Source organism: Hakea prostrata, chromosome 1 (genome assembly GCF_041222555.1).
Source record: "Hakea prostrata isolate BN-2017 chromosome 1, UWA_Hpros_2, whole genome shotgun sequence".
Classification (NCBI taxonomy): Eukaryota; Viridiplantae; Streptophyta; class Magnoliopsida; order Proteales; family Proteaceae; genus Hakea; species Hakea prostrata.
In genome coordinates, this window is record NC_142600.1 from 1591998 (window position 1) to 1619111 (window position 27114).

The following is a 27114-nucleotide window of genomic DNA, read 5'->3' on the forward strand; positions in this document are numbered from 1 at the left end:
GAATTTTGGCAACGAATTTGAAAAGAACGCGCCTCTCTCATCTTACGATATCCAATGTTCAAGATTATTTATAAACAAAACAAATTTTCTGTAAATACATATTGTTATTAATTCAAATCATAATATCAAACATTTGACTTACTTATTTACAAGAAATAATAAACTTACATCATAATATCAAACAATTGACTTATCTATTTACAAGAAAACAATAAAACTTATAACATAATATCAAACAGTTGACTTATCTATCTACAAGAGAACAATAAAACAACATCAACAAACGCTATATGCCCATTACTGCAAAGCTAATGCAGAGAAATCAATGTGAAAGTAGAAACATTGCCATAATTTCCTAAGAATGCCAAAGCATTAATTATGATTTCTTACATAGTGTATTAAATTTTGATTTTCTTACATAATCTATTTCCTAAATTCAACTCTATTATGTAGAACAGAACCAAGTTTCAGAAGCTGAATAGTGGCAGCAGCGTTGAAAAGCAGAGGCATTCCCAATGTTATTCTGGCTACCTCCCCACTCACCCATCAAGCTGAGGTTAGATATTAGACATGATGGCATGCCTAACAAAACAAATTAACTTGTGGAGACAACTTGCTTTGATCTGTTCCAAGTTCTCATAAATGGTACACAAAAGCAACCAGGTTAACGTTTCTCCTAGATAAAGTGTCATTCAACTTCAATAAGTTCTGTACAATCATGTTGGACTGGATTGTGTGCTATCTGATAGCTGGTTTGCTGTCACAATACAGCCCACGAGGACCATGACTGCCTCTCAACCCTTTTATATTACTATCATAAAAAAGACTAGAACTTACATGAACCCCCCCCCCCTACATTATTCTATTTCCCATTATATACACATTAAGTCAGCATTCCCAGATACTATATGTTATTTTATATATGTTATTTTAACAAGGTCTAATCCCAGTATTTAGAAGAAAAAAATTGAAAGAAAAAAAAGACTCTGAAATATCTTCCACAAATATCCATCCACTGCAAGATTAACTAAATTTCTCAACTCTCTTTCCTCTTTTTCATTTTTCTTTTTCTTTTTTTTTCTTTTTTCCCCTGGAGGGAGGGCGTAATTTTAACTACATTTCTCAATGCTAGATTTGCAAACGAAGAGCAGATTGGTGGAAAAGAAGCAAAACATTCAACGATCCATCCAAATATATCCAGCAAATAAAAAATAAAAAATAAAAGAAAGAAGCATCTAACATAAAATGAAAAAAGTGACATTTCGGTTCAGATAAACTACATAATATAGGGATCATACAGGATAAGCAAGCTTGGCAGTTTAGAAAGCCCTGGTGGAAGATATCCCGATAAGTTGTTGTTTTCAAGAAGGCTGCACAAGATTGAGTTAATAAAGACCATTGAAACAATAATCTTAACAACAAAAAAGGAATGTAGGGCTTGAAATGAAACAGTAGTAAAATAGAAGAATCACTAATTTACAGGTGAAGAAGATTTGGCAATTCAGAAAGTTCAGCAGGGATCTGTCCACTAATCGAATTATTGGTCATGTGACTGCATGAGACAAAAAGAAAGTCATAACAGGGGGGCAAATGAAAGAGGATAGGTGTAATTAAAATGGTTACTTAATAGTAAAATCACAAGAGATCCACAGACAGGTGCTTTATATTGATCAAGTGTGCCAAAGATTTTGGCAATGGTCCTGAAATTTGGTTCTGGTCTATTTGTAGGATCTCCAATTTAGGAAGATAACCAAGCTCTTCAGGCAGAAGCCCTGTCAATTGATTTCCACTCAAAACCCTGCAAATACACAACAACACATTACATTTGATATTCAAGCACATACTTTTTACTCCCAACTGCATATGTTAGGTATCAACAAGAATATCAATGAAATAAGTCCATATCCTTCTGGAATTATTGTCTATTGAGCACTTAATATATATAATAAAAGATTGTCGAAGGAGCCTTGTTTTGCATAAATATTTGTGACAAATCTGACCATTAAATATTTAAGCAATTATTGTAAGAATCAGTGATGTGTCAAATTTCGACTGCAAATTCAATAATCTACCCTGGTCCATGTACCCTTTTGACAGTCCAGATTTTTCAATGCTTTGTTTTGTCACTTGAAAAACCATTTCTAGACTGAAACTTGATGTTAGCAGGGACAATGGTATGTTTCTCCCCCCCCTACACTTTTGGGTGCTCAGGTTCAAATTATGAGTCCATTCCCCTTAATTGCACAAGAGAAGGAAAACGGGATATCAAGCGGGAAGGCAGTGACAGTGATTCTCAAATCTAACAAAACAGATTGTGATACGATAAGATAGAATGCAATAAGAGGGAGGCAAAAAAGAGAAGAGAAGAAGACAACGAATGCTTGCTTGGGAATTCCCTTTCCTCGGGGCTTCCCTACCTAATGCATTATTTCCCAATAAATTTACATCTCTTTCTTTGTCAATCCATTCTTTTCATCATGTGGCAGATATTATGTTCCGAAGAATCCAAACAGGAAACCTCAACATATAACAAATAAATAGAGGCAATCTGCATAAAAACTAAATGTGACAACTAAGAACATGATTTAGTCATGAGGCAACACGTCCAGCCAATACTAACCAAGATCGACATTCTTCCCCTACAGACAGTTAAGGATCAGGCTGGTCCCACCAACCAGTTCAGATCAAAATAGGCCATTAAATCCTTGGCAGGGTGCTCATGTGAGAGGACCCCAAAAATGTCTCAAGAAGCTAAATCTAAGTGAAAGGGTTACATGAACCATTTCACCTTAATGGAATCTAGTAGCAGTTCTGTTACCACTTCACCAAATAGAATTTGGCAGGAAATGAACAGAGCAAAGGGTGTTGTGTCTTCCATCACACGGCCCCTCCCATATTTCTTATTTGACAATATGAAATAAACACAAAATATGAAACCAAATATATATTCTGTTATTTAATAAAAGAAAGGACAGTATTCATATTTGCTGAAAGTACAATGAATTTTTATGGCGGTGACTTTGATCAATGGGCCACATGTGCTTCTTGTCCGGATCAAACTAATCTATATTGATATTTGGGCCATGATCAGCCCAATAGATGCCACACTTAAACAATCTGGCCAAGGCTCTCTCAGCTGATTTACCTGCAGCTCCAGATAGCTCAATGGATAGATTAAAAGAAAAACAAAAGCACATGTATAAATGCATGTTCTGAAGGACTTTGCATGATTCTAAAATCCAAACTGTAGTAACATATCAGAAAGTCTAACCATAGACAAAAAAGAACTAGTTAACATACAGGAGCTTCAGTGATTTGATATTGCCAATCTCCTTTGGTATGCTCCCACCAATTTGGTTCCACATAAAATCTCTTCCAAAACCAAAACCAAAAAGAAATAGAAACTAATGAGTCCAACATAAAGAGTAACAGTTTTGTGATAAACAATGCAAGCAGAGTGACAATCATGTGCAGAATAGACATCTACAAAGAGAAAGTTAAGTAAAGATGTGTTCTGACTCACATAATTTCCAAGTGTGATAATTGACCAAGCTGTGGTGATAAGATTCCAGAAAGATCCATATTAAACAGTTGCCTGAAAAATAAATCATACTATAAGAGCAAAGTTGAAATATCATTCAAAAATGAGTGACAAGAGCTATATTTTTCAGTCCAAAAAATTATTAGTATTCTACACTTTAAAGGAGCACTTCATTCAAAAAAAATTCATGTAAACCTACATCCATGCCACACCATCATGGAAAATTTCAATGCTGAATCAGAAAGCTGATTCCACTTTCTCAGGATACAAGTAGAGTAGGTTTGCCGTCCGCCTCAGAAAAGTCTATTTTCTTTAAAAATTGTGATAATTGGCAATATATTTAACGGATTCCTAACTTGGAAAGTTCAAAAAATGAGATGAAAAAAACAGAATGTACTTGCACTTACCCAAGTTTGCATTTCTAACAGCAGGTGCAAAACATGTTGAATACTCTAAGCAGTATCCTATATGCAGCTACATTTAACAAAGACACTAGTTTGGGTTAGAACTAATCCTTTTACCCTGCCTACCACAAATCTAAAACTATCATAACAAGTTTATTAAGTATCACAATCCACAAGTCTCAACTTTGAGACCGTAATAGTTTCTCACTGTGATAAACAGACACAAATATAGTAATATCTGGTGAAGAGTTCACTTGTATAAATCAATCGTTGCACATTCTCATCCAGAGAGCCGGTTGAGGGGGGGGAAGGAAACAGGTTTTTTGTCCTCCATGTATTCTCTGAAGTAGCAGTTCATTGCTCATTTAGTAATGGAAACTTATCAAAATATCTAAATATTGTATAGGACATTTACTTGTACATAAGAACCGGTTGACCGACCTGCACAGGATATCAAGATTTCAGGATACAAAAAGGTCTTTTTGAATGATTAGAAAAAAGAAGAAAAAAAAAATCATCACTAAAGGGAAAAGAGAAAGAGGAGTGGGTCTGTTTACAAACAAAGCAACAAACAACTTATAAAACCCTGCCTTTACAGAGGGAGCAAGACATGGGCCTGTAAAAAAGAGGGATTGGGCCCCAATAAATAAATAAATAAATAAGAATGAAAACAACCCTTCCAAGGGAAAGTTTTTCTGGAATTCAGGATGAAAATATTTATGGATTTGCCTGGCTACAGAAGTCAAAGCTTTTCCTGTTTGAAGAACTACATTACTTTTGAATGAGGCAATACAATCTGTAACTGTAACCAGGACGTATCTAAAATGATACACTTCATCTTTGTACTAAATACAGAATCAGGAAAACTTCTGTCATACATGAATTCCTCATAACTTCAAAGCAAACTTAATCCTAACATCTTCTTTGGGTGGGTGGAGGGAGCAAAACCAATTTCCATAGTAATAAAAATAACAGAGAAAAATAAACCTCCTCAATCCATATTCTTAGTGAAATCCATGCCCATAAGTTCAATGAAAAAGAAAAAAAAAAAAAAAAGCAGGTAGATAGGAATTACTGAAAGCATACAGTTCTTGAACATGTAGATATCCGTCATCCTCTGTTGTACTAAAGCACACGACTCCTGTCCAACTTGATGTACATGGATCTCCCTGCCTCCAATTTGCTAAATAGTTCATAGGATCAATCAAACTTCTCTTGATGTCCCACAATGTGCTGACTGCAGATTATTAAGAACGTTAGCTTTATGCTCACGACTGACAAGAAGATCTTAACATAAAAAGGTGGGGGGGCGGAGCAGTTTTCAAATAATAATAGGTATTTTGCTTTTGAAATCCGTTACCAATGGGGCGCAAATATTTTGATTTTGAACTGAAGAGAAAATATTTTTACAGTTCTCAAGTTTAAAAGCACCTCCCTTACGAATCAGTATATATACACAAATAATAGCAACCTGCTAACTCTGAAGCTGTATGGATGAGATCTATGCCTTAAGATACCTGAACCGACTTTGATCCCATCTGCTAGATCGCTCTTGGAAATATTACAATTCCGCGCAAGAAATACTCGAGACTCACTTCTCGGAAAAATGGTTAGCAAATGAACCAGGAATTATTCATTTACAAAATTTGTAAATTGAAATTCCTTTACAGAATCACAGAAAAATGCAATTGATATGTGAATACGTAACAGAGAAGGGGTTTTGTTCGTAATACACATAATCCATTATAAAAACAACAATTAAAAAATCTACTTACTATCGCTGAAATATAATTGGACCTGTATCTACTCAAATTCTCCAACTCCAATTTCATCGTCGTTTCGATTTTGGGCGGGAGAAGAAGGTGGAAAGTCTTTTAATTCGACGCTTGGGCTTACCCTAATATTTACCTTGTTTTATTTCTATATTTATTTATTTTCCACGCGGTCAAATTTTATAAGAAACCATTTACACAATATAATATTCTTAAAAATGTTCCATACAAATGGATTCTATTTTAGAAAAATAATTATCATGTCTCAAATTTTGTGATAACTTTTTCTGTAAATTATCATTTTAATATAAATTATCCAAATTACCATCAAATCTTTCATTGCAAATAATGAAAATAACAAATGATAAGAGGGCTTAGAAATGCAAAAGATATGATGTTGTTGTCCTAAAGAGTTAAATGAAAGCTTAGAAATACAAATGATAAGATGTTGGTATTCTAAATAGTTAAATGAATTGGCAAGTGTTTCTCATAAGTTTTTATATAAAATACTTGAGAGTAATTTGGATAATTCATGCTAAAATATTAGTTGGCTAAAAACTTATTACATAATTTCAGATTTGGCAATTATCTTCAAAAATAAAATATTTTGAATACACTTTTTTTTTTTTTTAATATCTTATTGAATAAACCTTTCATAAAATCTGTCCATCTGATCAACTTTTTACTCAAAAAAAATTAAATAAATTAAGCAAAGTGTTTGTTATATATAGGGAATATGGATATGAGATAATCATCCCGGGAGTTAAACTCACAAATGCTTCACTAAGAGGTATTGGTTATTACTAATCCAACAACCCTATGATGATTGCCTCACATTTTATACTTTAAGGAACATGGGAAAATTTCTTAATCTACCTTATGTTTTTTTTTTTCGGTAAAGATCTACCCTATGTTCACTCTCTATTTACTCTTACCTTTTCTCTTAAATTTGTCAACTCTTATTGTGTCAAAAGAGTACTGAATATTATCTCTTTTATCTCTTAATATTTTAAATGATCAAATTATCTTTTGCTCGAGCTACCTCCAAATTTGGGCCATGCAATCTTTTAGAATATCCCTTGGTCTAGGTTGCTATGGTCTCTCAGATCATTTGTCCTCTAAAATATACAACAGGTCTCCTAGGATCTTAGTATACATTAAGAAAGTATGTAAATATGGAGAGGGCAGATATAATATATAAATAAGGTTTGTAAATGTGCTCTTGTAAAGTGTAACATCTTAAAATACAATCTATTTGTCTGATTTTTCAAAAAAAAAAAAAAAAAACTTTTATTTTCATCTCTTGAATTTGTTGCTGATTTTATTATTTTTTTTTTGTTGTATTTTGTTTTTCCTCTTTTATTTGTAGTAATAGTGGATATTTTTTATACTTTTTTCTCCCTCTTTTTATTTTTCTCTCTATAATTATGACTAGACGTATTTTTTTATTTCCTTATTTGAAATCCATTGATCACCATTAGATATATTTTTGTATTGTTTACTCTTTCATAAGAATCCATCGAGGGAAAAAAGTAAAATATAATCAAACAAATCGTAAGTAATTGAAAAAAAAAATAAAAGCATAATTAACCACATATAGTCTATTGTTTTAGGTTACATGAATCCAGGTATTTGAAATATATGGATTCATGAATGCAAGATTTACACCCGTTTGGTTGTGAAAATCTCTAAATTTATGAAATCTAAAGATTCATCTTTTTACACTAAAAACGTAATATGTAGATTTATGGGTATGGGTGAAATCCATATATTTCATCCCTACTGTAAAAACGCTAAACATTTGCGCATTCACAAAATTATAGATGAATCCACATATTTCATTCCACATATTCGGTTAACCAAACACTTAATTTTATAAATTATGACTTCATAGATTTGAAATCTCTAAATATTTGAAATCTTTAAACTCATGTAACCAAATAGACCCTAAAAAAAAAATGAAATAAATATATAAACAAAATGTAAAGAAAATGTTTGAATATGGTTAAAGGATAAAAACAAAAATTAATTTGACTATTTTAAAATATCATGGGGGAGAGGTAAGGGTGTCAATTGGTATGGTTTCGGTAATTTGGTACGATACTAACTTTGAATACCGAAAACCAAAACGTACTGTATCAAATTTACACGGTACGGTTTCGGTATTTACAAAAGCAATTTGATACGTTTCGATATTAAATCAATGTGGAAAAATGGTTTAAACACAAGTATCAGTGTAGTACAATTTTTGTACAAACGAACCCATGCCATTTTTCTTATTAGTTTATTACGATCCTAATGAAATTAGGATCAAACAATTGATAGAATCTAATATTAACCGAGACAAAGCAAGTAAATTAATTAATAGAGATAAAACAAGTAAAATCCAAGAAGAAGAGCAAAGGACGAAACAAAAAATTGTAACAGGAAATTAGGGATAGGGTAAAGGTAAAGTAATTTAATTGTAAAAATCACATTTATACCCCTTAATTTGGTACAATATCAATTCGATACATACCGAATTTTGAATACCTGAAATAAAAACTATACCAAATAAATTCGATTTTTGAATTTTGAACGGTGAGGTTTTAGACGGAACGGTTCAGTATGGTTAAATGGTTTAAAAATGCAATTAACACCCTTAAGAAAAAGTAGAGGTTTTTATTTTTATTTTTTAATTTTAATTTTTATTTTTAATGAAAATCATAGGTAAAGCTTTTCAGAGGAGAGTAAGAATAATTATAAATTAAGTAGAAAGATTATGTTTCATTTATAACTCAAAAAGAGTATAAAAAGATTTCTTTACCACAAAAACACCCCATAATTGCAAATTTTATGACTATGGTTCACAAACCACAACCACATAGTTTTCTAATGTCTTCAAGTAACATTTTTTTCCCTCTTTTTCTTTTGATAAGCCAATGATTAAATTAAGAAATTATGTTGTATCAAAAAATAAAAAATAAAATAAAAGATAATGTTTGCACGATCAATTTTTTTATTTCAGAGTGAATTTCCACATAAATAATTTACAGCTATATCATGTGATTTTGATACTTAATATATAAGTAAGCAATCGTGAGATGTTATTACCCAAAGGAAAGAAGAAAAAAAAGAGATGGCGATAACTCCAAACTACAAGTTAATTCGAATAATTATGTTTCTCTTAAGATAAGACTTTTTTTTTAATTTTTTTTTTTAATTTTTTAATTTTTTATAAACAAGATAGGACCATCTTTGAGCAGACATAGTGGACTAAATAAACATCTTCTTAAATACATAATAAAAAGATAAGAGGAGTGCAGTCTTCTAATCTATAAGATTTTTTTTTTTTTTTTGGGTAACCATCTAATCTATAAGATCACAACAAAGTAACATTGGTCTTGACTTTTAATGAAATTATTAATTATTATATTGTATATTAATTCCTCTACCCTTAATTTTCAATTAAAATATTATTTAACATCTAACTGCTTCTGTATCTGTCTCTATTTGTTTACTCTGTACATAGTTAACCACTGAACCTTCTGTGATTGACGAGAAACAAGAAACAGAATAACGATAATAGAAATCCAAAACATAAAAACGACAACCTTTTCGAACATTTCTTTCCAAGAAAAAAGAGAAGAACGAAAAAATCCACCAACCTTCATTTGGGTTAGTAATCTGCGCACCAGCAAGAACTGATAAGCAACAAACGCAAACAGCCAGAGCTGTGGCTGTAAACATCGGACCTTGGAGCAAACCAGACATCTCAGATCTCAAGCTGAAAACGGCAAAAATCTTGTTCAAGATCAAACTAATCTGCAGAGACAAAGTCTTCAACGAACCATTAATGGAGGATTCCTCGTTGATTGTCGTAATAATGCTACTGAAAAATCTGGAAGAACTAATTAGATGGAGGAGTCATTCTTCTTTCTTTTCTTACCTGAGTAAACTCGAACTTCGAGGTTGCGAAGGATCAGCATGCTTTCCTCTGAAGAGCTAAAGATTGAGATTGAAGCCATGGAAAATGAAAAATAAAAAGCCAAGGAAACTTACAACTTCAAATGAGATCGTCGTTTTGAGCAGCAAATATATGTATCTTTCTTAAATCGGTGATGCTGACCAAGTAGACATGGCGGTTACTGAGGCACGTTAATCCGATTTTAAATTATTCTTCATATTATTGTTTTCATTTATTTACTTAAATTAACTTAAACTTGGATGGATGGATCTTCCCTTTTTTAATAATTCTTAAACTGACTTGGATTTGATTGGTTTTGTGCAAAAACACCTACAAGGTGCTGCAGAAGTAAATGGCTTTAACAAAATTAAATAATTTGGAATTGGGTCCAGACGGAGCTCAGAAGTGGAACCAATTCACAGATCTTTTTCCATTAAAAAAAAATCAAAGATTTTTTTTTTCTATAAAAAGCTGAAAAACAAATAAGGGAAGTAAGTAGCCGCCTGAAATAAAAATGATTTAAACCAAATATATCTATAAATTGTTTAAATGGAATTATGATATTACATATATCACAGAAAGCTACAGGTACATTGAATCGGTGTCGCCTTCACTAAAAGGTGTTAGTTATCATCAATTGAGCAACCCTTCAATGGTTGTTTAATTAATCCTCTTCCTTTACAAAAACATTTAAGAAAGAAATTTTCTGTACAACCCATAGATCTATATTAGATGAATTATGAAAATGATGCTACTGTTTTTTCACTCTCATCCCATGGTAAGGATGTCAAAATGAAATCATAACTAAAACTAATAAGATCAAATTGCACTGTAGAGAAATCATTTGATTCTCCATTAATTGGGGTTTTCTTCCATACTTTAGTTTAATACAGAACTATAAACAGATGTTACAATGAAGTGATTGTAAACTGAATGAACCAATATTAAAAGTTAAAACTACCTCAATGAGCTGATTTTGTGGGTGAAAATTCTCACCTCCACCCCCCGGCAGGGCGCGGGCAAGTATGGTGACTTCTTTTACATTAGTATATTACCACGCTAGGCATACTTAAGCAGTCAATAAAAAGTTAAATCCACACGATATTCTACCTCCACCCCCCTCCTGGCGGGGGCGGGCGGCAAGTATGGTGACTTCTGTTACATATAACCATGCTAGGCATACTTAAGCAGTCAAATGAAAAGCTAAATCCACACAATATTCCGTTGAAGATGATGTGTCATCATGTTTGGCCCTTTAACTAATAGTAATGTTCCAAGGTAATTTCAATGTAGCCATCTTAGCTCAGTTGGTAGAGCAAATGACATTTAACCATGTACCTGCGGGTTAGAGCCTTGCGTACACCTTTCAAAATCCGTGAAACCATGCATGATTGATAAGATTAACATACGAGTAACAAACAACTTTTCTAAGAGCAGCTTAACCATAGGTCCTGAAGGCAGTTCAGCCTGATTTTTCATTTTCATAGTCGCTGACAACTTTCCACTGTGATGTCAAGATGGATTAATGTTCTTGCTCCAACTCATTTCTTCAATGATTTCTACAAGAGTCAGTAACTCATCAGAATTTATAAACGCAGGAATGGGTTTTTGACCTGTCAAGTTTTCAGATGATCCTTCTACTAGTTTTTTGAATGTCAGGGGTATCACCAAACGTAAGTATACGAGTAAAGGACAGTGCAATGATGGATGGTAGCTTAAATTAACTATAGAACTGAGAATATAAGGATTATTCATACTTTCATAAACAACATGGATTCTCCTGGACTGAAACTGATGCTTAAACCATCCAAGTTTTTGGTCCAGCCTTCTATCCTTTCCTTTTTGGATAAGTTACAAACCATAAAAGAGGAGAAAATGACCATCATTTTATTATGGGTTGATGAGGATCTGGGTCATGCAATCAGGTACTAACCTGTCCCATCAGCTGCTTCCTTATCTGCATGAATCAAGAAAGTATGACTCTTAATAGATGACATATGTGATCACTTTACAATAGCTATATCAAGCTCCAAAGCAATAGAATGTGAAAATAATGACCGACAAAATCTAGTCACTCTGAAACTTGAAAATCCAAGATTTTAAATGACACAAATATAGTACTAAAGCAACAAATACACAATCAAGCCAATCACCACCTGATGCAGCATCAGATCAGTTCAATCGGTTCCAGTTCAACCCCAAAAGAGCCAGTTCAATGGGGTTTGGTCCAACAAGAATTGGACTTAATTAAGTAATATATTTTATCTTCTATCTGTTTTAGTATTCCCATGTGAGAGTGTTCTGGATTTTCTAGACTTTCCTTTGGATTATGTTTTTTGGATTTTGTTTTCAACTAGGAATTGTCTTCCATTTCCTTTAAATAGATTGTTATAGGATACCAATTTCCAATTGAACAGAGGAAGCCGAGTTTATTTGTTCAAGAGATTTCCATCGTCTTTACTTCCCCCTTCTTCCTTCTCTTTCCAATACATCTCACCATTGCAGACCTATTGCGACTTGCATCCCACCTAGGCAATCAATTTATTGACCAACCCGGGACACAATTTGATGCATCAGCTAACTTTGCCCACTGACATAAGGTCAGATTCTTTGACTAATAATGTATATATTTTAGCCATAAACTGTTTGCCTCCTTGCTTATGGGATTTCAACAATAAATTTCCATTAATGAAACCCAGCCTGCTGAAGAAACTCTGAGATTATGAATGAGAAAACCACCCTTCAGACAATTAGCACCGTTATAGTTCCTTTATATTTTGTTATTAGAGAACTTTTCTGCATTTAGCCATTGTTTGTAATAAAGGGTCCTGATGAAGTTTCTTAACAGCGAAGTTTTAAATACTCAAAAAAGTCACTAGGCATAATTACCCCAGGCAATTTCTAACAGAAAACAACACTGAACTTTGCATCTAATGTATTTTTGCAGACTAGTATAATTACCTCAGGCAATTTCTGACGGAAAACAACATCCAACCTTGCATCTAGTGTATTTTCACAGACTATCTTCCCATCTTGTGAAGCCAACACTACTCCTCCAGAGCTGTCAATCATTTAAAAGAAGTATTAGAATTTTATACAATTTCTCATCAAGCTCAGCTTTGCATCAGTGAGTAAATGCTGGACTTCATATTGACCAGTCAACCATTATTGATTGAGGGTATATGCCCAAAGCAACAAGAATGCGCAGCTAGGTTAACCCAAGTCAGTCCAATAGTTGATCGAGTTGGACCAGTTTGTTCCTTTACTGGTTATATTTGCTTATGAAAGGTCATTAAAGGAATTATAATGCACAATGTATATAAATAACTCTGTTTAAAACAAAACAACAAAAAAATTAATGTCTCTTGTCTCTCTTTCTTAATATATATTTATTTTGTTATATCCATTGCTGTAAAAACAATAAATGTGTTCTCCAAAAAAAAAAATTTAGATAAAAAAACTGTGAATTTTTTTTTTACTGTACTTCCAATCAACTCACCAATCTTCTATTCTATTTATTTTCTTTTTGGAGGTTGGCTTAGAAGAATAAATTGAATTGACTACTCTCTTTTCTTTTCTTTTCTTTTCTTTTTTTTTTGGGGGGGGGGGGGGGGGGGGGGGGGGGGGGGGGATGATTAATTTGAATTGGCATTCCCAGAGAACAATGTTGAAACTCATCCTAGTGTACAGAAAGGCAGAAATGTGTTTTGCATGCATGAAAAGCAAAAAATAAGGCCAAAAAGAAAGGTGGAGATTTAAGTATTCCATACACAACAAAGTGAGAAGCCTATAGAGTAATTTGACTGGGAGATCCAACAGAATCACTGCAATAGAACACTCCTGAATTTAGAAAATTCTAGATGATCTAATTCAATTCATCTATCACAAAACAGGAGGATTAAATTCCCGTGAATTCAACATATCAGATAGTTAAAGACCCTCCTACAAATCTGTCCTCTAGAACAAGTTAATTAAATTGGTTGTGTACAATTTCAAATGGTAAATCAGAACTAATCACTGCCAGCTTCATGAACGACTGTTTTATTTCTGAAAAGTAATTTCTCCTCAAATATAGTTCCAAACTCTTTTAAGTTTTACCTGTAATAAATGTACCCCCCTTCCCCCCCCCCCCCCTTTTCCTTTTTTCCTCCTTTAAGCCTCACAACATGTAGAATCATTTCAAGTGGTAAGCTTACCAGGATGGACCATGTGAATTTGCATCATTAGGAGGTGGTGGAAGGTATACACGATCATCAATTGTCACATTTGGGGTATGAACTTTGGCTTTCTCTGCATACTCTTGCTTTGCTTCCTCTACAACAGATTCAACAAGCTTGTGGTCCATTTCTCTACACCTCAACAACACTGCTGGCTCTTTCAGACGTAACAAACTCTGGAAATTGCAAGGAATAGGCAACCAATCAGTACAAGGATCACACAACATAAAAATTTCTTCATTTAGTTACTTTTTTGGTGAGTCAGGGGGGTTTAGAGTTTGGGAGTAGAAAAAGAAATAAAAAGCTGACACTCAAAGTTTGCAATTGAACAACATCAGCTTAGTAGAGTCAGCTTGATCACAGAAGTCCAACTGGGTTGATGGTTAATTGGGCTAACCATTGTGGGAAAGTAAAAACTTTTCAATGGAGGCAAATTGAACTTGGAATGGAAGATTGAGAAACAAGTCATGTTATACGCAAGCAGACAGAAGGTCCAGCATCAAGCCCCCATTCTCTAGAAGTGATTATACAAAAAATCCTAATTGAGATCTGCCAACTGTAGGAATTGGTTAGATGGCTCAGAAAGGTATTCCTTGCTTGGGTTGGTGATCTATAAAATGTCTTCAATGAGCTGATAGAATCCATAAACTCTATGCAGTAAGAGTCACCTCCATTTGATGTAACATCCATAAACTACCATATATCTATCTATCAGAAAATGAACCAAATTGATTCAATGTGGGTACTTGAACAATCAAATCCTTGAGAAGCTTCTTGTATGTCCTTTTGTCATCTGAAATACGCAGAAGATCCTTGCTGGCAGAATCCTTCATGGAATTCACAATATCATCTTGTGCTTGAAGAACTTTAATACGAGAAGCATTCAGCTGCATTGAGTATTCACTGCATTTGGAAGTTTCTCATTTCATTAACAGAGAAAAACTGACAAAACATTGGTATGGTACATTCGCATGAAACAAAGAAAACTGACCACATGGCTAACAAACTTTACTTTGAAAACAAAAAGATTTCTCCATTTATTGACACTTAAAATTATGGTCAAAACAACTGCCTAACACAAGAGAATGTGGGACTCACATTTTTTTACGAACTTCCACTTGTTTTGCTTTGCGCTCGTACTCTTGCCTAATCTTTCGCTTTTCGGCTTCAACTAATTGCAACTTCTCAATGTTAAATTCCTGCAAAGAGGAGAAGAAAAGAAAAAATGGTTCAATCAGAAGCAATATTTACAGTTGGGTCATCATGGAATAGACCATGTCCAAACCCACGGATACAAAACCCAAACAAACCACGCAGTGGAGTTACAATATACTGATATGAAGTCATTACCTAGACATACCAGTTACGTAACATATATGATTTACTCTATTCCATCACAATCTTCGACAATTTGAAGATTTAAATGATGATTGCTGCAACAATAGATTTATAAATGCTGAGATTGAGTTTTCAATCATCAAGCGTCAACTGTCTTGTTCATTGTCGAATATCAAACTACAACATCAAGTAATGAGACTAGTAAATACTTGGTAGGAACTCGGAACATAGCCTCCTCCCTTTTTTCTTTTTCTTTTTTCATCTATGGGCAACTGGCTAGTTGCTTACTAGAATGGAAATATGAAATCTTTTCACACTAAACTACAAAACCATTTGGAAGGGGGTTTATCTTGATTGACATTCATATTTTTACCATAATTGCAAGAAGGAATAGGTGGAAACATGGATGGTTTATTGAATCATACAATTTTTAGCAACTTTCTCTGAAAAAGGGACTCCCAAAGAGCATGCGACCATTATGCCATGTGAACAATTGGCCAATCCAAAATGAAAACAATTACTTACAGCCAATAAGCAACTTCAGCTTAGTGAATGTATGTGGGTAAGATAATTACTAAATCTCCCTCACGATAACTGCTAACACGCAGACATGGCATATTTGTGCTAAGCTAAACTTTACAAACACCACATTAATTATTTTTCTCCCCCAACTTCACATTCTACATCTGCCGAATTCCACTCTGTCAACAAGTACGGATCAAAACGAATCACCAGGAACGAATTAAATTGAAGAGACATAAATTACATGGTGGATATATTTTTTTTTCTTTCTTTTTCCAATAGATAAAATGGTGGATATCATGATGGGTACTAAATGTTTGGATCCTCAAACAACTCAGAATTGACAGATCGAATATAACAGTCAAACAAGGTACTAACACTGCTATTCCTTCGATATTATTTGACAACAACTACATTATTTAATTACACTAAAAGGATGAATATTTAATCAAATTAATAAAACTAAAGAGTTGAAACGTGGAAGAGGAGAAAAGCAATAGAATAAATTATATTATATACTGAATAAAAGGAGCAATACCTCCTCAGAGGAAACAGAGATCTCGTTGGCTTTCTCCTCTGCTTCTTGCCGGATGAATCTAACCATCTGTTGGATCTGCTTGGAGACATCTGCGTCATTCATCCTTTCTCAAATTCAACTAGGGTTTTACAGCAAGGTAATTGACAAAGAATCAGCGACGGGAGCTTTTTTCCTGCAACAGATTCCTTCCCTAACCTAAAACTTCTTTCTAATCGATCAAATCTTTGTTCAGTTCCTCGCGTAGTAATTTATTATTTTTTAGTTTCCGTGGAAAATTTATCGGATGACTGATGCATTTATTTACGTCCGTATCATTCGTATCCTTGTCGATTCGTAACCATCGGAGTTAACTGCTACCTACTACTTATCCGGAAAAACATCCACGAAAATCCACTGGGACCCACAACAAAGTGGCAAGCGCAGATTTTTTTAATGATAGCCAATAGGATAGGAAGTTCCACATAGTTCTACTTTTCCTACCGACATATCAATATTATTATTATTATTTCTTTTCCAAACCTACTTTTTGTATGCGAGGTTGTCTGGGCAGCTTGTGCGCACCTCGATTATATCCTCATGAGGGAGCTTTGTTGTCTGCGAACCCATGACCTCTCCACTCAGAAGTGTAAATATTACCACTCTACAAACCCTATATTAACTTCTTCAAACTAACTACATTTGCAGTTGCTACTAGCCAATTTCAATGGAAACAATATTGTTTAATAATTTGTATGATCTTAGCTCCTTATATGAGAAACCACAAAGCATTTTGTAGATCTGGGGATATGGCGTACAAAGCACTTTGTGGTAGATAAATCTCGTGTATGAAAATTTGGTTGTATATGATGGAAAACTAAATGCCATAAAACACAACTATTATCTTTGTACTGTTGGAATTAGGTCCCCAGCCAAAAGAAACAAGTTCTAGCATTACTTCTCCTCCAATTGAATAAGTGGTTATAGTAGCTAATTTCGGATCTATGGTTCCATTCAAAAAACTCTTATGCTGATATTCAACATCAAATGCTATTTGTTGGCGCAACTACTGGCTTCTCCCTCCTAGCATTTGACTACCTTGGATTTAGAGGAAATGATGAATATTAAGCAATAATTGATGTGATTTAGGTGTTTCTCGCTTAGAACATAATAGTGTTGAACCCTTTTCACGTTCTTCTAATGGAGATTTCTATCATTTTGGACTTAACTTCTAATGGATATTTCTCTGTTGCCTCCGCTTATAAACTCTTTAGCTCAGATTTACATGATGACAGCAACATCAATTGGTTAAAAATGTGGCACTTACCTTTGACACCAAGGATCATACAATTCATATGGAAGCTTCTGCATCACAAACTCCCCACTCCCAATCTTCTGAAAAACAGGGGATGCAAGATCCAGGATACGTGCCCCTTTTGTTCAAATAACTCTGCAGATTCAAATCACATTTTTCTGGCTTGTCATTATGCTAAACAGGTCTGGAGCAATTACAGGATTTGCTGGTTGAATCATTCAACCGATATCAGTGACCAAATCTCTAAGTGGATCAGCTCAGTCAAAAGAAACTCAGCTGAAGAAAAGATATTGACATTACACATCATTACTCTTTGGATCATATGGGCTGCATTCAACAAAGCAGCACATGGAAAAGAATACAAGAATCCCAGACAGGCTTGGTGGCTCGCTTGGCATCTAAACAAGGAATTACATCTCTCAAATCTTAAGTCTAGATCAAGTCTGAAAGATCGAAACATTTCATGGATAGCCCCTCCCACAAACTCGATCAAATTCATTATTGATGGCTCTTCGATCAAGCTTCAATATGGCAGATTCATCGCTGGTTTAGGAGGCGTGGCTAGAGATCATAACGGTCAGTTCATCATGTGCTTCGCCTCTCATAGAATTCATCTCTCAGCTCTCCAAGCTGAAGTTTAAGCAATCAGAGTTGCTATGAAATTGGCCCTGTAAAATAACCTCAAAAATCTGATATTTGAGGGAGATCATGCGACTGTTATCAACATCATTTGCAACAACCACTCTTCTATCCCTTGGAGAATTAAGCACATCATTGATGATATCCATCTTCTGAGGAACAACTTTGAGTCAGTGTCCTTCTTACATCCCCTTAGAGAAGGGAATAGTGTTGCTGATAAACTAGCTTCACATGCTACCTATTCACAATCTTCCTTTGTTTCACTTCCCCATATCATTCACTGGCTTTTGTATTTTGACTCTTTTGGTTGTAACTTCCCTAGAGGTTTCTCTTTTAAATAACTGCATTTGGGCAAAAAAAAAAAAAATTCCTTTCAAACTTCTTCCTTATACTTGTTTATTGGGAACCATATGTTACATGTGGAGATACAAACTGTTGCTTAGATGCCTACTGCAGTGAAGTTTGCCTCCAACTCGTCCCCCCTTGAACTTTTGTCACGCTTGATTTCTTCAACCTACTGAAATACCCTCAACAAAGCCCACCAAATTGATCAAAAGCAATCAAACGTTCACTATTAAAGAAAGGGAAAAAAAACCCAACAAAAGCAGGAATGAGGAATATGCAACTCTAGACTTTGACGTCAAAAATATAAATTAATATTCCCTTCAAATTAACAGGAATGAAAAGGAAAAGTGCATGGAAATATTTGTGTTGAAGTTTCCTCTTTTGTTCAACCTTCAATTGTCGAATGTAGCCTAACATACGCCCCAAAACTGATCCAAATAAACCTATTGAAATGACTGTTTTGGTGAATGTTTAAGCGGGCGAGAGTGTGGATGGGTACATCTTTTGGTCCTGTTGCCCATTGATTAGGCGCCTCGGTTTGTAGGGTTGGGGGTGGGTTGTCCAAGGGTTTTATGAGCAGGCACCTTTCTATTCATAGGGGTAGTTTGATCAACTAAAATACATACCAGAAGTGTTGTATGTTTTCCTTTTAGATAGTAGTATAGATATGATATATTTTAAATTAGTTTTTCTAATATCCTAAAAGGAGGCAATGTAAACTGCTATTTTATTTAGATTAAAAATGACTTAAACCAAACTTAAAAGGATTTAAATGAAAGTAAAAAAAAAAAAAGAACAGTTTTCAAGAGACCAGAATTTATAAAAGATTTATTCAATAAGATATTTTAATCTTTTTTTAATCAATTGAATTTATTTTTGAAAATAATTATCAAATCCTGAATTTTGTGATAATTTTTTTTTCACTTAACTAATATTTTATCATGAACTACCCAAATTATTTTTAAATATTTGATTGCAAATGATGAAACTAATAAATGATTGAATGACTAAGAGCTACAAAAGACAAAATGTTACGAGTCATAGAATTGCCAAGAGATTGAAGGAATTGATAAGTGATTCTTACAAATGTTTATATAAAAGACTTGAGAGTAATTTAGTTTTTATAGAAAAGACTTGAAAGTAATTTATGTAATATAATAGTTGGAAGAAAAAATAATTACAAAATTTGGGACTTCATAAATATGTTTTCAAAAATAAAATCCATTTAAGTAAATAAGTAAAAACAATATTTTATAGAATAAATATTTTGTAAGATCTGACCTAATATTTTATTAAAAAAAGTCTGGAGGACCCCACACGAAGACGAATCGGTCCCGCTTATAAAACGGGAATCTAATCGACGAAGAGAGGGAAATGGGAGTCTGAACTGAACTGGAGCTTCTCTTTCCAGGCGAGAAAGACCCTAAAAAGGAGTAGGAGGAGAAGGAAGTTGAAAAGATTATCCAGTCTCTCCCGCCATAAAAGCCCAACCTTATCATGGAACAAGTCGAAACCTCTAATCCTTCACGATAAGAAAAAATGGGTATGGGTTTAAAGCAATCATAGCCAAAGCTTCTTAAGGTGTGTTTCTTACTTTTTCATGGATCTCAGCCTTTCAGAATTGCTTCGTTGTTTATGTTGAGTTAGCTTTCAGAATTGCCCTAAGTTTGTCTGGAGCTGGAAATACAACTTTGCGATGTATTCAAGGAGATTCGATTGTAGGAGTAAAAAAATGGGATTATACGCTTCAATTATCGAAGTGTTTGAATAGGCCAAACCAGCGGCAATTCCCGCATCACAGATATACTTTCCAGACAGTTATACCTGGATCCGGAAACCACCCTCGCCTAAGTGGTCTTGTCCACAAACTAACTGTAAATCCGATTCCATTTCCAGGTTTATCTAGCCCAAGTAGTTATATTGGGTACCATGAGAAGTTTGATACTTGTTTAACCTGTACAGCATTGAGGTTCTATAGTTCTAAAGGTGATGGAAGGAATGAAAGTGAAGATAAACACGTACCAGCAAAAGATTATAACTTTGAAAAGGGGAAGATCCGGCGGGAGAAGGTCAAGACAGATGTGAGGCACACTGATGAGCATGCTCGGCTTGGGGTGCAAGATCAGAAAGAGTGGCTAAATAATGAGAGATTGTCCGTTGAGAGTAAAAAAGAGTCTCCATTCATATCCAAACTGGAAAAGTTCAAAAATGAGTTTTTGAGGAGGGTGGTTCCATGGGACAAAATTACAGTTTCATTGGATACATTTCCATATTATATTAAGTATGTATTTGCACCATGCCTATTCTTCATAGTTTCTTTTTTGTTTCATCCCTGAGCTTTGCTGCTTTGTCCAGTATATTTACATTCTTTGTGGCAGTGAACATACCAAAAACCTGTTGGTAGAATGTGCAGCTTCCCATTTGAGACATAAGAAGTTTGCTGTGTCTTATGGTTCCCGCTTGGACTCTTCAAGTGGGAGAATACTACTTCAGAGTGTCCCAGGTTGCCCAGCGTACCATTCTTTTCAGTTATTGTTTCCTTATTTACAATTGAGTAGCTGCACTGATTTAATGTTGAATCATGAATTTTCCCCTGCAGGAACTGAGCTTTATCAAGAAAGGTTAGTTAGGGCACTTGCACGGGATTTGCAAGTCCCCTTGCTGACTCTTGACTGCAGTGTTCTTGCACCTTATGTAAGTTATGAAATTACTTGTTTTGAAATTCTATGTATATCTCTGCTTCTTGTTGGCATGAAGATGATATGAAGTTGGCATCAATTGGAAATTTGGTGCAGGATTTTGGTGAAGACCGGGGCTTAGAGAATGAGTCAGATGATGATAATGCTGAACTGGGTGAAGAGCTTCCATCAGAGTCACAGGATGAACATGATGCAAGCAGTGAAGTGAAATCAGATGGTACTGATGATGATGAGGTTAATGTGCAGGGATCTGCTGAAGTTCTTAGGAAGCTCGTACCATATGCTTTTGAAAGCACTGGAAAGGTAATGATTAAAATGGTGCTGCTTTGCAAATTTTCTGCTTTAGTTTTGTGGATGAAAATAGTGGTTACCAGAAAATATTGTGATTAATAATTTAATTGACCTGCTGAAGCATAGATGCTGTATTCTTGAGCAATGCACTGCATGAGACAGCATCTGTAGACAAAAAGTTTGCCATTTTATTTCCACCTGTTAGGCTGACCAAAGAGAACACTTCATTTCCCTGAAAAAAAATGTGAACATAGATCTCTGCTGTTACCTTCAATTAGAAAAGAAGAGAGTTGGTGATATCTGTAGCTATTAACAGTATCTTCGAGTCTCCAGGTTATTGGTGGTGGGGAATGTGTGACGAAAATTTGGCGTCTTGCACTGTGGAACTCATTAGTTGTCACGGTGGCTATGCTTCAGTCCCCCCCCCCCCCGGCGCTTGGGTGGGGGGTCAAGATGACGCCAAATGGTGTGATCCTATAGGGTTTTGAGTGTTCCCATAGCATCAATTTGTTGGCACATCAAGATGAACCAAGTATACCTGCAGCAATAGGGACGTCACAGGTATAAGGAGAAAAACACAAAAAGCTTTGCTGGATAAATAATTGACATGATCCATACAAGACATTTGTAGTGATCATGTATGATGTAACTCAATGGTGTTGGGGGGATTCCCCTATCTTTGTTTCCTTAATTATTTTATGTCTTTAAGTTTTTAGTATTCTTGTCTTAGTAAATTTCCTATCAGGGTTAATAGTTCTGTTTTGACTTTACATGCATAGATGTTTTGACTAGTACAGCAGAATACATATTCTATCGCACAACCCTTTTTCCCATTGTTCTCTCTTCTTTCTCCCTCGGTCTCTCCCTCTTTCTTCTCTTGTCTTCACAACACAATTAAGGATTATTTTAAATGCCCGACACACATACTATATGAATGCTCATACCTGTGTTCTTGAATCACATTCTGAAAAGTATGAAATGCCAACAACCTATAAACAGTATGCGCAATATTTTCCTCACTTGTACAAACTTGGAGGTATGACCTTAGGACATACCAGCTGAATATGCCATTGCCAACTGAATAGGCAATATTTATTCAGTTTCCCTTCTCAAATCTTCCATTAGTGTTGCATATATTTGGTTTCCTTTCTCCAACCTTCCATAAGAAACAGCAAAAGGTGAAGTTAGGGTTTCAGATTTAGAGCATTTAGTTTGGGGTGGGGATTGATACCTGTAGATTGATGTTTCTGAGTCATTAGAATGGATTGCTTGCAATTGAATCTGAAATTGAATGGGGTGTGTGTTCTTCAAACTAATGAAGATGAAGCTTGATTGAGTACCTCCCAGAACTCAAGGAGTCAACTGTTTTGACCAATCCCACATAAACTATATTACACACTAAAATAGAATAATGTCACACAATGGAGGAGGCAGCAGCCTGCAATAGCAAAAATCGATAACCTGAGTTTTCCCTCAGCCCCCATGACGGGTCGCATCTATTGTGAGGCCTTAGGCCTAACAACTTATTCCAAGTTACAAATGGAAAATGAATTAGAAATTGTTGGCAGGATTGGGTTCTTAATTACACTCTAGCTAGTATTGGAAGTACAAAACCACTAATTCAACAAGTTCCATGCTAAGTATAGAATGCTTGATGCAAGTCTGGCACCAAGTTCGCACATTTTCCTTTGAAACCAACCTACGTTGACAGATATGGGTGCTGGCTTTTGTTTCACATGTTGATATGGTCATGGGCCTATTCTATGGGTCCACAAGTTTAGTGTCTAGCCCATCTACAAAAAGAGGATATTTGTTTTGGTTTAAATTAAGTCAGGCCTGTTTAGAGTGATACACATTAATTAAATAGACCTTGTCAGGGACCTCATGATGCAGTTTAGTTGTCTAAATACTGTCTCAGGTGTAGGGATTCCTCCTCACACCAGCACCATTAGGTGTAGGTCAGGTGGCGGGGGGGGGGGTCCCCTACAAAAACAGCTAAAGTCGTGGGGTTTAGGTATATGTTATTTTAAATTTTTTTAGCCTATTAATTTTAAGTCTTATATCAGCCAATGTGGCTACATATAATTGCTTGATTGAGCCCATGATTCAATTAGTAATAGTTTATTTGTGCATTGTTGCTTTGTGAGTTAGTTTTATTAATTCCCCGTCTCTCTCCTACGATTACCCTAAGCTGTCCCCTTTGATCTCCATTGAAGAAGCTTCAAGATTGTATAAAATTCTGAAAAAGTTCAAGAATTAATTCCAGCATCCTGAAGGCTATTCTTTAATAACAAAGAGTTCTTTTTTTTCTAGTCCTTTAAATTCCAATCCTCAAGTACTCTTTCTCTTTCCATTTTTCGTTTTCTTAAACCCTAGACATTAAAACGTATTGCTGGCCCAAACTAACCATTGGAATGCATTAGAAATCCATCCCATAGCCTATACTTATCATCCCCTTCATCCAATCAATAGATACATCAAAATACCATCCAAAATCTGCAGTTATTAATCCCTTTCTTGAACTTTCATACTCCCAAAAAACCACCAAATTCAGATCTACACCAATGTAACCATTGTAACAGTCTCAAACTTTAGGATAATCTTCATATTTCATTGACCAAGTTTTGTACAAGTTTCATCCCCATCCAACCAATATGACCTATATTCTGGTGTACCCCAATCAATTGCCGAAACCCTAAACCCAAAAATCCTAACCTTTTGAATTGAGATCTTGGAAGACTAACTCCTAATTGATCCTACTTGATATAGGGCCGCATCACTTGATGTACATTAATTAGTTAGTCCATAATAGAATCATTTTGGACTTAATTAGGGCCGCATCACTTGATAGAATCATTTTGGACTTAACTTCTAATGAACATAATAGTCCATCTCTGCCCATCTGGTTCACACCAACTTCTTAGGATACAATAAGGTGATCTGTGTTGGGGTATGTTCTTACTTTGTACTTTTTATGCTTATATATATAAAATAACCCCCTTTTATTATTCATCCTATTAATGCACACATTGTTGATTGGCTTGCAAATTTTTACCATGTTCATATGGGAGAGGCTTGTTCTTCACTGTTTTTGCTTTGTACTTTTTATGCTTATATAGGTGAAAATATCGCTTGTTATTTTTATCCTATTAATGCACATGTTGTTGATTAGCTTCCAGTTTTTTACAATGTTCATGTAAAATAGGCTCTTTCTTCAAGTGTATTGCTAGATTGAATGCAAATGGAAAACCTATTTATAATTTATCCATGAATTTTGGTTTCTTAACAAGTTTTGATTTAAATGACAGGTGCTATTTAAGAACTAATCAGTGTTCCGCCTAGGCGGCAAAGCGGTTTTTCAACCGCTTTGTATTATTGACGCGTTTCCCCCCCCCGCTTTGTTGCCTTGTGTGCCTTATTGCCATCTATAGACTAAAAGCATACGCTTTTTTGACATTTTGTATATAATTTTTTTTTCTTTGTTTTTCAAATAAAAAATATTATATAAAACCGTATATAAACTTAATAGCTTAGTCATTTCGGAATCGAGTCCCAAATTGCAAAGGAACTCCAATGCCCAAAGTGACATAGGATCTCTACAAGCTTTGGGGGCGCTGCACCCACACCCCTACCGGGCGGCCTCCCCAAACCCAGTGCCGTCGGCAAAAAAATGTGAAGCATGAGTCATACTCAACATCGAGAATCAATGAATCATTTAGTGGACAATGACTTATAAATCGGAATAATAATATCTATTAATTTATCGTGTTTGCTCTGTTAGTACATAGTCATTGTTATGATGCTTAATGAGATGAATTTATGTTTGTGTTTTATTTTTTTGTTTTTTATGATTGTTCATAATTATGATTATTGAATGCTTTATATTTTTTTGATGAATGTGACTATTTAATGTTTTTATTTATTTTTTAAAACTTATTATAGAGAATGTTTGTATTAAAAAATAGTTTAAAAGTAGTCGTATTGAAATTTTTGACCCAACCGCTTTGGTTGCATTATTGCCACATAAAAGCCGCTCTATCGCCTAGGCAGGCCCGGATCGCTTTGGTCACCTTGTCATTTGGACAACATTGAAACTAATGGAATTGGGTTCTTTGAATAACGGTGCCACTTGACTTAGTCTTAACTAATTATAACAGATACAATAACATATCCAAAACTAAAATTGACTTCACTTAAGTAAGTGCTATTATATGTGGTATTTTAATTGCCACTAGTTCGCTAAAGAAGGTTTGAGATTATTTTCAATCACATAAAAGTGTGGGTGAATTTGTTTTTGTCGTAAGTTTAGCAACTTGAGGATTCTCAAACCCCTCTTAAATATTAATGTTTCATTGCCATTTCAGCCACTACAATGCAGCAATTTGGGCTATAAGAAAACTTCTCTTTAATCAACAACAAGGAGATCTACAAATAAAAATGGTTTTTGCAGATCATTACCCGAGGTATGAATAGAACTCTTGATGCATGCATTACATGAAATATGGCCACACTGAGGCTTAGTGGTGACTGAGTCCTGTTGGGCCATTGCCAAGGATAACCGTGTTTATTCTGAAAACCATTTAGGTTTCTTTGAAGACCTAATAGTGCATAAAACATAATTTATTCATAATTTATCCAAAACTAGTATTTTATTTGGTAAAATTTGAAACATTACCTCCATCACAAAGTATGCTTTGTTTTTGGAAAGGTAGCTTGTTACTATGGGGTGGGAACTATATTACTTATATATACATGCCGCTGAGTGGGTGCGAACCCAGAACCTTCCCGTGGGAGGGTGGGTCTTTAATTGCTTGACTAAATATTGGTTTACTAATATATTTAGTGATTCAAAAGCTTAAGTCAAATTACGAAAATGCCATCCCTTAAACTAAATTACTAAAATACTCCCTTATATTGCCGTCTCCCTCTGGCCACTTGTCACGTGCTACTGTCTTCTCCAGCCACAACACCGAGCAATTCAAGAATCGCAACAGTCATCTTGTAAAAACAAGGAAAATTGTTTTTTTATAGTAAAAAATAAAAAACGGAAGCATGCAAGGCGGCTTAAATTTAGAATACACCAAGCACCGACTTAATAACGGTTCATATTCTCAAAACAAATCACAAAGTAGCGTTTAGCCGACCTCTGGGTTTTGTTGTACCCCCGGCTCCCGACCCAAAACCCTATTCGTTTGCGACTTGCGAAGAAGAGCTCTGATTCCTTTCAGATTGCAGCTCCGATATTAAGAGTTGATCGAAATTCTTGTGCGATAGCGTTTCTTCGGCTATCCCTGGTTCGTTATATTTTCTGCAAACCCTATTTTCTACAGTTTTCTAATTTGTTCTTCAAATGAAACTCAGGTTATCTTGTATATTTTTTATTGTGTCATCATTGCAGAAAAGCTTTAAAATGCTCGTCGACCTGAGCAAAAGATTTCAAAATGTGTTATACTTTTTGGTGTCGTTGGGCGGTGATCTCTCTCTACGACATCCGACCTCGGATTCCCGATTCCCGATTCCCGATTCCCAACCCCTTTCTCCGCTATTTGTTGCGACTTGTGAATAAGAATA

General features: G+C 34.8%; 3 protein-coding genes and 1 long non-coding RNA gene across 13 annotated transcripts in view; 2 read left to right on the forward strand and 2 right to left on the reverse strand.

Moving 5' to 3' along the window:
* LOC149026531 (putative LRR receptor-like serine/threonine-protein kinase At1g06840) overlaps window positions 1-9769 on the reverse strand; it is a 40185-nt gene extending 30416 nt beyond the window's left edge. For 2 of the 9 annotated variants that reach the window (XM_089153951.1, XM_089153984.1), the window contains exons 1-8: window positions 9646-9769; window positions 9365-9521; window positions 5032-5182; window positions 3524-3595; window positions 3301-3372; window positions 1655-1798; window positions 1481-1552; window positions 1299-1370 (exon numbers count right to left, since the gene is read on the reverse strand). In XM_089153951.1, the coding sequence (XP_089010077.1) occupies window positions 1299-1370; window positions 1481-1552; window positions 1655-1798; window positions 3301-3372; window positions 3524-3595; window positions 5032-5182; window positions 9365-9470 (689 nt within the window). In that variant the 5' untranslated portion in view covers window positions 9471-9521; window positions 9646-9769. The other 7 variants (XM_089153955.1, XM_089153966.1, XM_089153962.1 and 4 more) reach the window with 7 other exon arrangements.
* A 1495-nt stretch (window positions 9770-11264) lies between these two features.
* LOC149026532 (V-type proton ATPase subunit E) lies at window positions 11265-16604 on the reverse strand. 2 transcript variants are annotated; one of them, XM_089153990.1, is made up of 6 exons: window positions 16279-16604; window positions 14979-15079; window positions 14627-14783; window positions 13860-14056; window positions 12625-12724; window positions 11265-11620 (listed from the first exon to the last, which is right to left on the reverse strand). In XM_089153990.1, exons 1-6 carry the CDS (start codon window positions 16378-16380, stop codon window positions 11585-11587), a joined length of 693 nt encoding a protein of 230 aa, XP_089010116.1. In that variant the 5' UTR covers window positions 16381-16604; the 3' UTR covers window positions 11265-11584. The 2 variants fall into 2 exon arrangements, with proteins under 2 accessions (XP_089010116.1, XP_089010119.1); XM_089153993.1 differs by lacking the exons at window positions 11265-11620; window positions 12625-12724 and having other exon boundaries at window positions 13856-14056.
* A 459-nt stretch (window positions 16605-17063) lies between these two features.
* LOC149026533 (uncharacterized) lies at window positions 17064-25994 on the forward strand. The gene is made up of 6 exons (XM_089153260.1): window positions 17064-17085; window positions 20135-20834; window positions 20932-21056; window positions 21153-21247; window positions 21349-21555; window positions 25908-25994. Exons 1-6 carry the CDS (start codon window positions 17064-17066, stop codon window positions 25950-25952), a joined length of 1194 nt encoding a protein of 397 aa, XP_089009386.1. The 3' UTR covers window positions 25953-25994.
* The window catches only part of LOC149026534 (uncharacterized), a 32788-nt gene continuing 31642 nt past the window's right edge, over window positions 25969-27114 (forward strand). Inside the window, exon 1 of the long non-coding RNA XR_016173147.1 lies at window positions 25969-26006. This is a non-coding gene — a long non-coding RNA (uncharacterized LOC149026534). The remainder of the gene's footprint in view (window positions 26007-27114) is intronic.

Excerpts from the sequence above, each read along its gene's own strand:
- LOC149026533 (XM_089153260.1), top strand. The coding sequence starts at position 17,064 with ATGGCGTACAAAGCACTTTGTG. Across the intron at positions 17,086-20,134 it reads GGCGTACAAAGCACTTTGTG|GTGTGTTTCTTACTTTTTCA; the intron begins GTAGATAAATCT and ends AAGCTTCTTAAG. Across the intron at positions 21,057-21,152 it reads ACTACTTCAGAGTGTCCCAG|GAACTGAGCTTTATCAAGAA; the intron begins GTTGCCCAGCGT and ends TTTCCCCTGCAG.
- LOC149026532 (XM_089153990.1), bottom strand. The coding sequence starts at position 16,380 with ATGAATGACGCAGATGTCTCCAAGCAGATCCAACAGATGGTTAGATTC. Across the intron at positions 14,784-14,978 it reads GTGGAAGTTCGTAAAAAAAT|TGAATACTCAATGCAGCTGA; the intron begins GTGAGTCCCACA and ends TTCCAAATGCAG. Across the intron at positions 11,621-12,624 it reads TCCGTCAGAAATTGCCTGAG|ATAAGGAAGCAGCTGATGGG; the intron begins GTAATTATACTA and ends TGATTCATGCAG.